Source organism: Candoia aspera, chromosome 3 (genome assembly GCF_035149785.1).
Source record: "Candoia aspera isolate rCanAsp1 chromosome 3, rCanAsp1.hap2, whole genome shotgun sequence".
NCBI classification, from domain to species: Eukaryota; Metazoa; Chordata; class Lepidosauria; order Squamata; family Boidae; genus Candoia; species Candoia aspera.
In genome coordinates, this window is record NC_086155.1 from 158,940,242 (window position 1) to 158,955,410 (window position 15,169).

The window sequence follows — 15,169 nt, forward strand, 5'->3', positions numbered from 1 at the left end:
GTGCGTTAAGTTTTCTGAATTTTGCAGGCTAAGCAGCTGCGGGGGAGGCGGCACAAAGCAAAGGGAAGCGAAGGAATGTGTAAAGAAAGCAGCAGCCCCCTCCCCTTGACAATTTGGCTCCCTCCAAAGGCCCTTCGAACGACGCCAGAGCAATCTCCCAAGGGGGGGGGGTCGGGGTCGCACGTTCAAAGGAGCGGCTGCCGGGCTGTAGAGAGCGAGCGTGTCGGGGGCTGCTCGCTGCAAGAGTTTGTTGCGGCGGCTTGCCTGCTCCGGAGAGGCACGAGACCGCGACTCCGCTCGCAAGTGGTCTGGGCGAAGGGGAGGCGGCAGCAGCAGCGCGGCGGGGAGAGGTGGGGGCGAGGCTCCGGTCCCTCCTAAAGCTCGGCGAGAGTTTGGAAGGTAATGATTGCCATCGTGCAGCAATTTCCCTGTGTCATGGCTCCGGTATCCTAGCAACTGCAGCGAGTCGGGCCAGCAGCAGCAACAGAAGCCGCTTCACACGGAGCCATTCAGGAGCAAGAGTCGCAGCAGCCTGGAAGCATCAGCAGCAGCGGCGGCTCCGCGGGGCAGGAGACGCTGTCCGCGTCCAGCGGCGGCAACAGTCGCAACCCTAACAAAAGCCGCCGGGGGAGGCGGAGGGGGAGGGAGGAGCGCCTGGAGCAGCGGGGCGACCCCCATCTGAGCGCGAGACAGGATGCGGGCTGGAGCAGCGGGCGACGCACTTTGCAGAAACTCCTGCTCGCCGTGCCTGGCGGCTGTGGATGCGGAGAGACTGAGGCGAGCGAGACCCTCGAGGCTCTGACGGGGATGGCGATGAGCCGACAAGGGGCGGGCTGGAGGGGCCGCGGGGTCTTCGGCGTCCACCTGCCGGGCTTGAAAGTTTCTGCAAGGTTTCTCTCTGGGCTCCGAGGAACTTGCCTGCAGCTCTGACCTCCCCCGATTTTTCCCCGGTAAGCGACCAGACGGAGCTTCTGCCTTTGCTAAATGCTGCCATTTTGAACCAGAAACTCACTCGGGGATCCTGCAGCTCCCCCCATCCCCCGCCCCCGGTCCGCCACAGAAGCGGGGCTGGGGGGCCCATCCCGCCCGGGCCACCATTCTGGGTCGCTATTGTGGCGGCCGTTTCTAGCTTCTACCCTTCTTGGGGGCAAAAAGGGGAATGGCGCGGTAGAGAAATCGCCTTCAGGAACTTATAAAACGAGGGACAGACGGTTGAGACTGTCTTCGATTAATGGGCGCCTGGCAGACGGAAGTCCCTGTAATGGATGTTCTTCGGAAGGAAGTTTTGTTCTGGGAACTCGAACAATACGTCGGTCTCCCCTGTAACTGACCCCACGGCGAAAGCGAAAACCGGTCTTCCGCGTGGCCACCCTTAGCCCCCCAGGCTGTCCGTCATGCCAGGAATCCTCTTAGCTCCATCTTTCACAAATTGCCCTCCAGAGGCACGGGCCACTTGGCTAATTACATTATGTAGGACAGCAGAGCAGCAGGTATGACAGCCATAATGTTTTATTAGGCTCTGTCTCTGCAGGCACGTTTCGACTCTCCCAAGAACAAGCTGCTCCTTTGGGCAGGCTGGATTAATAGATCCAGACGGAGTGGAAGGTGGCTCCCCACCCACCGGTTTGGTTTTCTTTTCTACTCATTCATCCATTGGGAAAGGCAAAGAAAAGTAGCAATGAGTGGGCTTCTAGCATGCATATACTCTGTAGACCTTTAGACTTGAAATGCTGCTGAAATCCTGGAAAACAGTATGAAACACCATCTGGAATTTCTTTGGTTGTGTAGCAGGGTAATGGTGTAACTGTTAGTTGATATAGATTACTTTGATATCTATGTGCATGTTTCCCAAGACCCCAGTCTATTTAGAATCAGAGTATTTTGTCACACAATATTAATGAACAGTAGGTGGGCTTCCTTTTAGGAATTCTACCTCTGAGTCTGCTTTTACTTTCCATCTTAGTTAACACTGATCCTGTCTATATATCCTAGAGTGATTTTTTTTCATATTAAAAGCTGCATCTTTGGGTTCTTTGTGTGTGAAATCAAACCTTATTTTTAAAAAAATACAATAAAAGAGGAAGCAAGAGATCATATTGGTTGATGAATTACTTGAGGTATATTGTCAGAACCAGGAATATTTTTTTTGCAAGGAAATACATGGCATTTAATTTAATCAAAAATTGTTGAATCGGAGGGTGTTCAGGAAATGTGGAGATTTAGCTGATAAGGGAAATAAGATAACCTAGAATGCTGATTTTCTCTGTTGCTTTCAGGGCAAAAGATTTAACTTTATGTGACATGTTGGACTGATTGCTGCTATCTTTCTTAAAATATATTTCATTCACTCTAAGAAAAGTAAGGAATGACCCTTTAATTAATATTTTCAGACAACCCTGAACAATTTGTAAAGAACTGCTGAATTCAGTTGTTTGAATATCTCTGATTATAAAACCTGATGCAGTGATATAACCAAAATCTTGCATATTATTTCAAACTACTTTTTAACAGAGAGCATTTTGCTCCCCTGGTGATTCAAAATAGTGTTTTTTCTTTTTTCTTTCTTTTTTTTAAATCAGGTTCGGTGCTGTGTATCTCTATTGCCACTGCATTCTTTCATTGATGGGCTGCACATTCACTGGTGTTACATAACCAGTTACCTTGAACATCATATGTGATTCCAAATCAGGCAAATGTCCAGAGAATATATTCCCCCTCTAAAGATAAAAAAAATTGTTATATGGAAAATAAAGATTTATATGAATTGCTTAAAACAAACTTCTGATGATATTAAAATCTGGCTATTTCTTTAGTATATCAACAGCAGTAAAATATAAAGTCTAACTTAAATAAAACCCCTAGATTGTTCAGGACAGTATATAACATACATAATGCTAAGGACCTGATTTACTCTTCGTTTCATTTCCAACGTTTTCTAATTGAATACCTTTTTCTTCCAAGATAGATGAGCATTAGTAAGCTTCTTGTGCAATCTAATGTTTTGGCCTCATTCAAAGACAATAGCCTGAGTCTAGGAAACAGCTTATTAGTTGGCCTGACCTCCATAAGAAGGTACACATAGCAAAAGAATATGAAGTATTAAAGGCAAGCAGTAACACAAGGTGTGATAAAGGCCCCATCGAGTTTTTTTTTCCTTTTAAGACAAAGGTAAAATGTTTAAAATATTGGTTGTCTTGAAATAGAAAAATCTAAAACTGCAACATAAAGAACTTTAAAGCAAGGCTATAAACTGCAATTGGCAGATGTAGGGTTGATTTTAAGGTGTTTTTACTGAGTAGCTGAAACTAATATTTAATTGGCTGACCGTCCCACAAATCTTTCACCTTTTGTCTTCAGTTGCTAATTCAAAACAATGCAGTATCATGCACTTTTCCATCCAGCTCACCTGTATGCATCTAGGAATACTTGGTTAGACTATACTTCAGGACTCTCAGATGTGGGCAGTTAATGAAAGGAAGGGTGGAAGAAATCAGCACTGTGTATTCTGTCTTCATTCCTTATGTCTCTGCATTCAAATGTAGCTTGCTGAATCAACCAAAAGCTCACCTAAACCAGCATTCTGTTTTAACGGTGGTCAGTTACCTCTGGAAATTGTACAAGTAAAATATGAGCACAAATGCACCTTCAAGTTTGTGTGCCATAGCAGTTGGTATTTGAAGGCATATTTTTTTTTGGTATGTAATAGATAGTTATCATGACTTCCATGAATATACTCAATCCCCTTTTGTTTACACATGTTGGTGACAATTCTATCTCATGGTGGATAATTCCATAAATTAACTACCCTGTAGTTGAAGTAGTTCCTTTTGCTTATTCCAAATCCCACACTATTCAACTACATTGGGTGGTTTCAGATTATAGTACTATTAGGGTGGGGAAGTTTTTTCCTTATGTTCTACTTTTCACCAGACATAACTTTGTCTACCTGGTTTTCCTTACTAATTTATTTTAACTAAAAGCTCCTTGTTTTGTTTGTACTTTTCTGACTTTTTCTAGTTGTAACTTTTTTTTTATGTGCTGGGATAACAGCTGCGCACAATATTTCAGTGTAGATTTGAATGCATGCATTGCAACATTGACCGTTTCTTATTCCTTTCATAACTATCAGATCAGGAAAGATATAAACATGGCAGATTTGCTTTTTCTTTCACTTAATGATCAAACAGGGAATGACAATCATTTGAACAAACTAAGCTTTCCCCTTCTTCTCCTGCCCACATCAGACTGGACCACAATTTTTATTCCTCGTAGAATGGATTTGTTGGTCTTGATCAGAACAGAAGTAAAATGGGTATGATGTGCAACAAAAGATACAGTAAAATTTGGAGTCAAAAGATGATACCTTAAGATTCTTGACGAAGAACTCCATATATGCTGGCATAGTCTTTTTTAAAACCTAGGAAGTAGAAACCTAGTTTCCAGACCAGTTTGTAATATACATCCTCATGTGAGGATTTGAGACAGATTTAAGGAAGTTTTCAAGTACTCACTACCCAGAGTGAACCAGAATGATGGAGCAGAAACCAATTCAAAGAGCCTATGAAAGAGGGGAAGACTTACTTTACAATAGAGGACCCTTAAGGATTTGAGTGTTCCAGTTTCACTCAAGGATCGATATGCAAAGAAAAACTCTTATGCAGCATGGAGGAAAAGTATGAGCTACAGTTTAGAGTAGATACAGCTGTGAAATTAACCTACCTCCTCAACCACCCATGCCTGCTACAGCCTTCTTCAATCCACATTCTTATGTTTATCTCCTTTGCATACAAATGTATTGTTTCAGTAGCTTGAATATACTCATACACTTTCCATACAATCATCTTTGCCACTTGTAACCTCCAAATAAGCAACTGAACATAATCTAAACAGGTGTAGCAGTTGCAGTCTCAATTTATTCTCCCCTATACATATAGACATACATATACATTACTGCACCCCCTGACGTCTGAAAATGGCTTTAGTTTTTCAGATTATTTGAAATGTGGTACACCATCTCGGCCTGTTTTTATTTAGCTCAAAGCCATAATAATCATGGTGAAGTCTTCAGAAAGTCACCCATCTGGATATCAGGATCCATAATAGAATTGTTGCATTGATCCAGTGAGACTCTTTAGACCCAGGAGAATTCCAAAATTTAGTTCCTTTCCCTGGAGCTACCAAGGAGAGTATACTCTTCCCTATACTTACCCAGCTTAAGGGCCCAGTATCCAGATAGAGACATCACTACTAAGCATACAGAAGCTATAACTGAATATTTTTGCTACAGATTTGGATCATGATAAAATTTCAGGGTGTTTGATGAAAATTTGGCCTTGTGAGAGTATTATCTCACTAATGCTTTCCACAACAGCACCTTTCCCCTTTTGAACTTTTGTCTAATCAGAACCAACTATGAGCAAGAAAGTTGGCACTTAGTGCTTTCACACCATTTTCTCAAGTAGTATTTTTTAAAAGAAGAGAGAAATGGCCATGTGAACTTAAGATGTAGTTCCATTGCAAATTGAGATGGTGGATATAATTAAAATGAAGTTCCATTACAAGTTGAGGTGGATCACATAGTAAAGATACTTTTCCATCATCAGTATACCCAAATAGCATAATATAAAATATTAAGGTTGAATTGTTACATGGTGACCAGAAGGGAAAGGAAGAAGGTGGAACTATCAGCAAATATTAAATGCAGAGAAATTAAGATTCTTTGAGGCTTTGGGATATACACATGACGGATGTAGAATTGGATTACAGTCAGAGCTTGTGGATGCAATTGGTGTCATGCATGAATTTCTGAAAAAAAGTGGATCCAAGGATAGACTATTTAGCAATGTATTCATGTCAGTTATAAGCTGTCTACATGATTAAAACAGTATTTAATTCATCAAACCCTCAAAAAATTGAAACGAATCAGCCAAATAATAATAGTACAGTCCCTAAAACTGATACTAAAAGATAGTAATACTGTAGAACAATAAAATCCATTTGAAAGCAATTGTCTACCTACCTAAGGGAGTATCATGACGAAAATATTGTGCCTGGATATAGAGCTGCCAGTAAAAGGGTCTTGTATCTGATCCCTGCACATCAAGCAGTCAGTGCAGGCAGGCCTAATAGTAAGACCACTGGAGCTAATTGAAGGACTCTGATATATCAATATGGAAGAGGCAATCCTCCAAGTAAATTGGAAATGGTCTTTAAAAATCAGTAGCACTTTAATTGGGCTGAGAAATTAAGCTGATATGGACGGGTGTTTTCCATTCACTAAACCGCAACCAGCTTGTTGGTGACCACATTTTCTAGTTGCTGTTTGTGAACCATCTTAAGGGCAGTCCTACCTAAAGAATACAAAGGTAACTCCACAGTAGAGGATTGGCATATAAAATTGATGGAACTCGCAGAAATGGCAAAGCTTGGAAAAAACGATAAAAGACTTTTTTAAAGGACTGGAAGCCTTATATGGACTTTTTGCTGAAAGAAAAGACTGAACTGATGATTTATGGATTTGGGGATTAGAAACAACTAAAGAGGGAGGGGAAAGAATGAGATGGCAATGACTTGATAGAAAGAATGGCAGAAGTCAAAATTCTGTTTTTTTTTCTTTCTTCCTATCTTTTTTTCTTTTCCTTTTTTCTATACTTCTATTGTATTATAAAATTCTAATAAAATATTTTTAAAATAAAGAATACAAAGGTAACTAAGGCATACAAATTGATACCAGATCTGCTTTGTTTTGATAGAAAAACTCCTTAATCCTAATACTATCTATGGACTGAAAGAAAATATCAGGTTCAGGAGTGCTGTGTGCAGGGTTTTTCTTAAAGCAAAGCATGTGTGGACCTCCATGCAAAACAGTAAAATCCCAAACTATCAGGACCTCCATCTTCTTTTATGTTTCAGCTTGTTCCCTCCAGAACAAATTCCAAGCCTTGATTTATTGGGATTCATATCCACAGAAGAAAATGTTCTAGCACTTCATCTGACACTAGATTATTGTGAACAAAACAAAGCTTATAGTCCCTTTCAGTGACCCAGCAGTAGATGATGAGAATGGGCCACAGGCAGCCTAGTTAAGGCCATGCAGTCAGGTTGCTGGCAATAAAACCAGTAGGCTATTGTAAAGGATTCTCTCCCACTTGCCAGTTAATGTGACACGCTGTATTGTATGTCTCACACATACTTCTTTGCATGAGTGTGATTAGTCAGTAGTGACTGAGCAGATTTAAGAAAGACTGATTTAAAAGAGATATGGCTCTTATGCTCTTTTCTCCGTTTTGCCACAGGAGTTGGAGTTGCTGTAGGGAAAAGTGTCCTGGATAGCCAGCCATGATCGCCACTGGAGGCCTCTTGAGGATCTCAGCCAGAAAACAGGATCCCTTACGGCCTCAGAGCCAAGTCTCCAAACGCAAGCGCAAAGCAAAAAAAAAACGCAAGAATGATGTGGTGGTGGTGAAGGGCAAGCTCAAGCTCTGCTCACTCTCTGGCCTCATTGCTGTCTGTGGTATTCTGGTGCTGCTTGTGGGGATTGCCTTGGCTGTGGTTGGCTACTGGCCCAAACCCCTTTATAGGACAGGGGGCATTGGCAAGAGCCCATTTTTGCAACCATATGGGAGTGCCCCCAAAAGCCACTCCAAGAACTACACACAAGAGCCAGGAGAATCTCACCTAGAAGACATGGGAATCAATTCTTCTTTCTCCAGCAACAAGAAGGCACTTCCTCCATCTTTGCCTGCCCCTTCACCATCCTCCAGCTCAACAAACTTCCTTTTCCGTATTTTCTCTAGATATTTGCATTCGGACAAGCTCAAGGTACTTGGACCCCTCATCATGGGCATTGGCATCTTCCTCTTCATTTGTGCCAATGCAGTGCTGCATGAGAATCGTGACAAGAAGACCAAGATTATCAATCTGAGGGACCTGTACTCCACTGTCATAGATGCACATAGCCTTCGGACCAAGGATGGGGCTCCCTCTGCTGTTGCCCCAGTTCCAATAAATGGTTTTGTTAACTGTGTGCAGTCTCGAGGGCTGGAGCTGAAACCTGGCAGTGGCTCAGGAGAAAACTTAGGGGCCACTGCTATGCTTACAAAGAATATCTGGCACCCACCTGTGAGTGCACCCCTCTCCCCTCCTGACTTGGCTTCCTCACCTCGCTGCTTCTCCACTTCTAGACAAGAGCAAATACCCAGCTTGGCTGACGCTGTTTATAGCATCTATAAAGAAAGAGCTGCTTTGGCCCGAAGCACCCGTAACCCATCTTGTACCCCCCCAGATAGCTGGGACCAGCACAGCACTGCCAGTTCCATTGTGGGCTCCTCACTGAGCACCTTCACTTTGCTACCACTGGCTCAGGGGGAGATGACTGATGGAGACTATGGTGATTGGCAGAGGCTACTGGGTGAAAGGGGTGACAAGGAAATTCCTCGGGGAGAATTTGAACTTAGTCTGAAAGATCTCAGGAGCAGCTACATAGACACAGGGCAAGGGCTGACAGTGTTACCCAGGATGAGCAAGCGTAAGGTGGTGCTTCGACGCCAGAGCACAAGCTGCCTCCCTGATGCCAGGATATCCCTGTCCCCTGAACCCTCTCAGACATTGGGTAGTAGCACTGACCTTGACTCCAGTCTTTTAGCTAAAACTTCATCTTCCAGCTACTCCAGGTCCCTTGATTTGGGGGATTCTCATCTGCCTACATCATCTGTGGATCAGAAAGATTCCCAGAGTGATCAGTACAGAAGCAATAAGGGCTACACTCCACTGGAGGAGTCGGGCACCTCCTTGGAGTCTGTTGCCAATACCCCAGCCCATAAAGCACCTGAAGACTGTGAAGTCAGTTCCAGTGAGGAAATTGGCTCCTCACAGAGCACCAGCAAAGAACAAACAGAGCAGCAGCCTTTGAAAATTCAAAGACAGTATACAAATAAAGAGAAACTTTTCATGATCTCCAGATCAGATGCCATTGTTGGCCTGGAAGAAAGAGACCTGGAAAATACTGGCATTTAAAGAGAGTGAAATAAGATGGAGACAAGCATCCAAACAACTTGTAATCCTTCTGCCCCTTGTGAATCTAGGAAACTGGCCAACATCCAAAGAGCTGAAGTAGGTTATCCTAGAATTGCATCTATCAATTCTTATAGAAGTCTTCAGGAGAAACACCTAACAGGTGTTCTTTTGCGCTGTAAGCCTCTTTTCCTTTCAAGCCAAATTGTAGTCCACAGTGACTGTTCAGTAAATTCATTGGAATAACAGGAATAGAATGTTTTGACAATAATTGTGCACTTTCTTGATTTTTTAAAATTCTGGTTGCCCATTTTCTTTCTATCTCTTTTTGCTATGGCATACCTGCACACTTTAGATAAAGGTGGTTTTCAAGCCAGCAAAATGTATCTCCCTTTTAATGTTTTGTTAGTATGGAATACTATTTTCAAAGGATTAACAGATAAGTACTAGGTTAAAGCTGGCTGGGAAATTTGCACTGTTTTAATTTCTGTAATAGTATCAACAGAGGAAAGAATGCGGTAGCACTGTGGCCATCTAAAAGACCAGATTCCTAAATTCAAATAATGAGTACTTTACTGAGTATTATTGCACATGTATGAACTAATAGCATTAATAATCATTTTTAAATGAAATAAAATATGTTTACAATGACAAAACATATTAGATAGTGTTTAATTTTCCTGCTAAATGCTTACAAAAGAAATGAAATTTTGTTTTCAGTATAAGGATTAGGGATTTTGTTTAATCTTTATGGTGGAGCAGAATATAGTTTTATTTACTCAGTTCATTAAAGCAAAGTAAAATCTTTCTTAATAAGTGGGAAATTGTGGTCAGGAGAAGTAGGTTAACTTTCCATGGAATCCTATTTTATACATTAGGGTTTGGTCTGGTGGTTAGGGCAACAGGCTAGAAACCAGGAGACTGTGAATTCTAGTCCTGCCTTAGGCATGAAAGCCGGCTGGGTGACCTTGGGCCAGTCACTCTCTCAGCCCAACTCACCTCACAGGGTTGTTGTGGGGAAAATAGGAAGAAGGAGTATTAGGGATGTTCGCTGCCTTGAGTTATTTATAAAAATAAAGGTGGGATAGAAAATAAATATCTGGGCTTCAAAAATCTAAATGACCACTAGACAGCACTAAACAGTTTTTTCTGCATCTGCCACCCTCTACTGTTTTTTTAGATTTTTATAGGCCAATCTCATTTTAATGATTTTGCATTTTCACTATTGAAGAATCTGAAAATTCAGGCAAATCTGTATCTTAAATCATAGGGAATCACTAACTTCTTTCTGGGTCAGCTTAATATATTGCAAAATTGGTGTATGGAGTACCTTGATCTAATTATGGGGAGAATTTCTTTGCGAGCTCAACCACCTCCAAGAATAAGAGCAGATACATTGCTTTTGTATACCATAATAGCCCCATAGTGGAAAATATTTAAAACAGCTTCCATATCATGACTGTAACCAAAGAATTGGCCCATAGTGAGAATATTTTGGGTATAGCTTTGTTTACTGCAGATACATTGCTTTTACAGTAGCTTTTGCCATTTAAGGTTGATTAGTCGATCCTAAAATGTTTATTTCAGCATCACCATGAAACCTGCTGCTATCCAAATTAGTGTCAGTCATAGTTTAATAGCCTAATTTTATCAGCCACTGCCAACGGATAAATGTTGTACCGGCACTGTGAGTCAACTAGTGTCAATCAGCAGAACGAAATGATTCAGTGCCATCATAGCCATTAGAAAGTATGATGCAATGTGGTTATTACAGCTGTGTAAACTTTGGATTTGATTTCAAAATGTGTACTTCCAAGTGTGTAGAAGTTCAAAAGTAGAACCTATCTGCATATCATAATCCAATCTGCAATTTAAAGCAGCTGCTACTTTTCCGGGATCCTATTCTTCTTCCTGGGATTTGTTGCCCCATGATCCCAGGAAAAGGGGCAGCTGCTTTAAAGAGCTTCAGACAAGTGATAGGTTTGTATTTCCGTATGTTCCAAATCACCATTTTGGAATTAAATCCAAAGCACTGCAGAACTTTAATAGCTATACTGTAATGCATAGAACACTATGATGCCCATCTAGACCAGTGCAAACAAATACATTTCATTTAAATATCCAGGTTAGTGCAACTGAGAAGTATCAGAAATAAATATCAGTCTTGGTTGTAGTTTTGGCCTGGGTCCAGCTGCCCCCAACTGCAATTTGCAGTGCATTGTGCTCCATTTAATCTAGCAGTCATTTCCCCACCCTATCATATATCAGTTTTGGAGGAGGAGGGTCTTTAAGTACTATTATACTTTCCCTTTAGTCTGGAATGATACTGAAGTAGAACAAATGATAGATTTTGTTTTTAAAACTCTGTAAAACAGGATGATGTGCTTATATGCATGCCAGTTTGAATTCTGACAAAATTTCCCAGCATGTATTGAAAGACTGTATTGTTGACGTAAGAACAGCATGCATCCCCTATGCCATGCTTCTGGTTGCTGACAACAATCTAACATGTTAGAAAATTTCCAGTAGAAAAAAAAGTTCACTTGTATGGATCCCCATTCAGAAAAACTCAGATTCAACAGATTCAAATTTAACTTAGGTTTCACCCCAGATAACAAAGTCTGTTATTCCTGAAGCAGTCAGACAAAGCCTAATTCATATAATTTGCTTAATTAAATAATTCATATGCAATTTATATTTAGTAGACATCCATTCCCACTAATTTCCTCCATAAATTTTAGGTTTTGCTGCAATGTCAACTTCAATTTCATGAGATTTACAAACTCTGCTACTTTGTGAAGTCATGTCAGAAGTAACATCTAAAGGATCTTAGATGTCCAGCAATCAATACCTGTATCTTTTTGAGATCCTGTAACAGACATTCCAGGTGTCAGTATGTGTGATGATACTGTTTTCATTTCCATTCCCACTTCCTTAAGTGTTGGTTTGTTCAAAAGAAAAGAGGGGGAATATTGATTGTATTTTCACAGGGTATTTGTAAGTTGGCGCTCTTATTTATAATGAGTGTTGATGTTGTAATCTATGTACAGTTGCATTGGCTAAACATGCATTGTAGCAGTTCAGCTGTTATCCTTGGCAGAGTGTAAAAATCTCTCACTTTTACAGGAACCACTGCTGAAACCTGCCCTGGATTTCTTAATAATTTGCCTGAGAGCAGAGTAGCTGGATCTTGAACCCATTTTCAGTTCTCAGTTAGCTGTTTTGAGGTGTTAAGAGAAAGTAAAGGGTAACTAGATTTCGTCATGGTTTGGAAAACCAAAATCATACTAAAAAGCATGCTGGCTCATCCAAAGACATTTTGCACAAGTGTCCTTCAAGTCATAAATTAGCCTGAGTCCTAGAAGGATATCTGGGACAAATCTGTGGCCCAAAACTGCTTGAAAATCAAGTGTAAGTTCAAATACATTTCTTCAGTTGTGTTAGAGGTACCTCAGTGATGGTTCAGCACTGTGCGGAAAATCATTGAATAATCAAAGTATCTTTAATGTTTCTTCTTCCACACCCTCTAAGGCATCCATCTGCGTGCAGCTGACTTGTGAAAGTGACTCATATTTCCTTAATGAACTGGATTTTACAATCATTTACATTTGGTATTAATTAAAAATATTAAATGGGATGCAATGGCTCATTGCAACAATGTTTACTAAATAGGGCTGTTCAGCATTTCTGGAGGCAAAAGTGTATTCAAAATACCCAGGAGTGCACCCCTTGTTCTTGTCTGCAGCTCCTTAAACCAACATGTCTTTCTAGAATTGCACAGCCACTACATGATCCTGGCCTGGAAAAAGACATAGCTGTTTTTAGGAGCTGCAGATTGGCTCTGTGTTCATACCCCTCACGCCCCCTCTTGGCCTTTGAATCTCAAGCATTGCACAACTAAATGATCATATCCATAGACATTTAATGGCAATGATCTAGAAGTCATTTGCCACTGTAATTAAGTTACGTGTTTAAAAATAAAAGCAGTACTGATGGATTGATTTAAAGATGAACACTGCCACTGTGAGTCACTGTGTGATTCAACTTAAAACTAAAATATGTTTGTGTTTAAACAATAAGCAATATTCTTACAACAATTCAGTGTTCGCACCCTACTTTCTCTGAAGCAACTTTTCTTTTATGGACAGCATTGGGAACCAGGGATTTCACCAATGTTGCACTATGGTGCTGATAGTCCTGTCTGTCTCAGGGAGCAATACTGTGTAATAGCAGGCTCATTTTTTTCTTTTTTTAAATAGTGCTATGAAGAACATCACTTAAGGATCAAAGTTACCTGGTTCAACATGGAAAGGTATAGCGCAGATACATTTATGCAGGTCTGGGAATGTGCAGTCTTTTGAAAGTACTTGGCTGAAGTACATATTTTAGCCTATCTCACTACTGGGCATGATACTGGGAGCAGGTGGGTGTTGTCCAGCTGATGGGCCATACATCTCCCCCCCCCACATTGATATTTAGGCAAAACATACCTAATCCACAAGGTCACAAATGTCACAATGGTATAGCAAGGCACAGGTATTTCTCTACTAGAGCAGACATATTTTCATGTCACAACGTTTATTATTAGTAATAGTACTTAGAGTATATGCTATAAGAGTAAATGCTGATGGAATCCTCTGTAAATGACCAAATAGCGGTTCCTATTGTGGAGGAAATGTATAAATATTTATCTGAACAGCATATTATGTGTTAAGAATTAAGCACACTGTGTGTCTTAAATCAGCTGCTCTCTTGCCTCCTTTCCTGGACAGTGTTGACCTATTAACACCCAGGCTACCTTACCAAGGATGCTGATGGAAAAGCCGAGAACTATAGATTGGCAACATCTAGCAGGCAACACATTCCTCCCCTTGACATACTCTATCAACTGCTTGGTAAGCTTGTATTATCCAGCTTATGAATAGTAGCTAGGGCAGGAAAACACGTACCTAAAGAGCAGGTAGCCACCCAGTCTCATCCAACGTGCATCTTCTCGTGTGATTAATTTAACTCCTAACTGGTGGGACTAAACACTGTACCAAACTTTTCTCATAAGTGATCTTCCTCTGCAAAAGAGTCTCTGCTTTTCTGCCTTATTTTCAAGACACTTGAGCATTTGTTTTAAATTTTCTATTGGTGATATTTAAGCATATTTATTGTTGGAAGTGGTGAAAACTAATGTGCATTTCATGTTTTACATCTTTTCATCACTGAAAACTTGCTAACTGCTCATGCTTAAAGAAGGCCCCATTCTTTTCCTTCGCGCAATTAAAGTGGTGGGAAAGATCATGCTCAGAGAAGGTGAGATCGCATCAGATAATATTGCCTATTATCTCATTTGAAATGTTTAACATGAAGTAGTTAAAATACATTCATACAATGTTTCTCGTTTACTTTGTTTCTCTCTTTTTCCTTCTGAAACAAGCCTCTGTCAGCTTGCAGATTCTTTGTATGTTACTTCCTGTTGGACATGTGAGAAGATCTATAGAACAACACAAGATAAAATGGCCTCAGAAATTTATCTCATGCTAAAAATGGAGACCCAGTTTGGTGTAGTGGTTAAGACACCAAGCTAGAAACCAGGAGACTGTGAGTTCTAGTCCTGCCTTAGGCACAAAGCCAGCTGGGTGACTTGGGCCAGTCACTCTCAGCCCTGGGAAGCAGGCAATGGTAAGCCACTTCTGAAAATCTTCCCAAGAAAACTGCAGGGACTAGTCCAGGCAGTTGCCAGAAGTCAACACTGACTTGAAAGCATCGAACAAAAGAACTCCAAATGAGTATGGGACTCATCCTTACCTCAAGCTCTGGTTTATTTTCGTAATCGCATAAAGAGTAAAATAATGTTAGCTCAGCCTTTTGTTTCCAGAAACAAGGCAAAAACTGAAATATTTTTTAATTATACAACTGCTAATATATTAATAATGTATTAGATAAATACTCCTTTAAAATCATCAAACGTATGCAAGTTATACCAAATAAAATTTTTCTCAGGGGAAAAAATGCTCCCAATTCATTTGTGTTTGTTAAAGAATGACAAAAGGCTGTATCTGTCCTTTTGAAACATAACTTCCAGCAAACAATGACTCAGAGGTTCTGCCTGAAGCCTGCAGATAATGCACAAGCTAAAAATATCTGTGTAAGATAGGCTGCAGTCCTA

General features: G+C 40.8%; 1 protein-coding gene across 1 annotated transcript; it reads left to right on the top strand.

Annotated features, from left to right (window-relative positions):
• Positions 1 to 222: 222 nt before the first annotated feature.
• TMEM200C (transmembrane protein 200C) lies at positions 223 to 9,616 on the top strand. Its single transcript, XM_063299125.1, has 2 exons — positions 223 to 950; positions 7,296 to 9,616. The coding sequence occupies exon 2, from the start codon at positions 7,339 to 7,341 to the stop codon at positions 9,013 to 9,015; it is 1,677 nt and encodes a 558-aa protein (XP_063155195.1). The 5' UTR covers positions 223 to 950; positions 7,296 to 7,338; the 3' UTR covers positions 9,016 to 9,616.
• Positions 9,617 to 15,169: the final 5,553 nt, after the last annotated feature.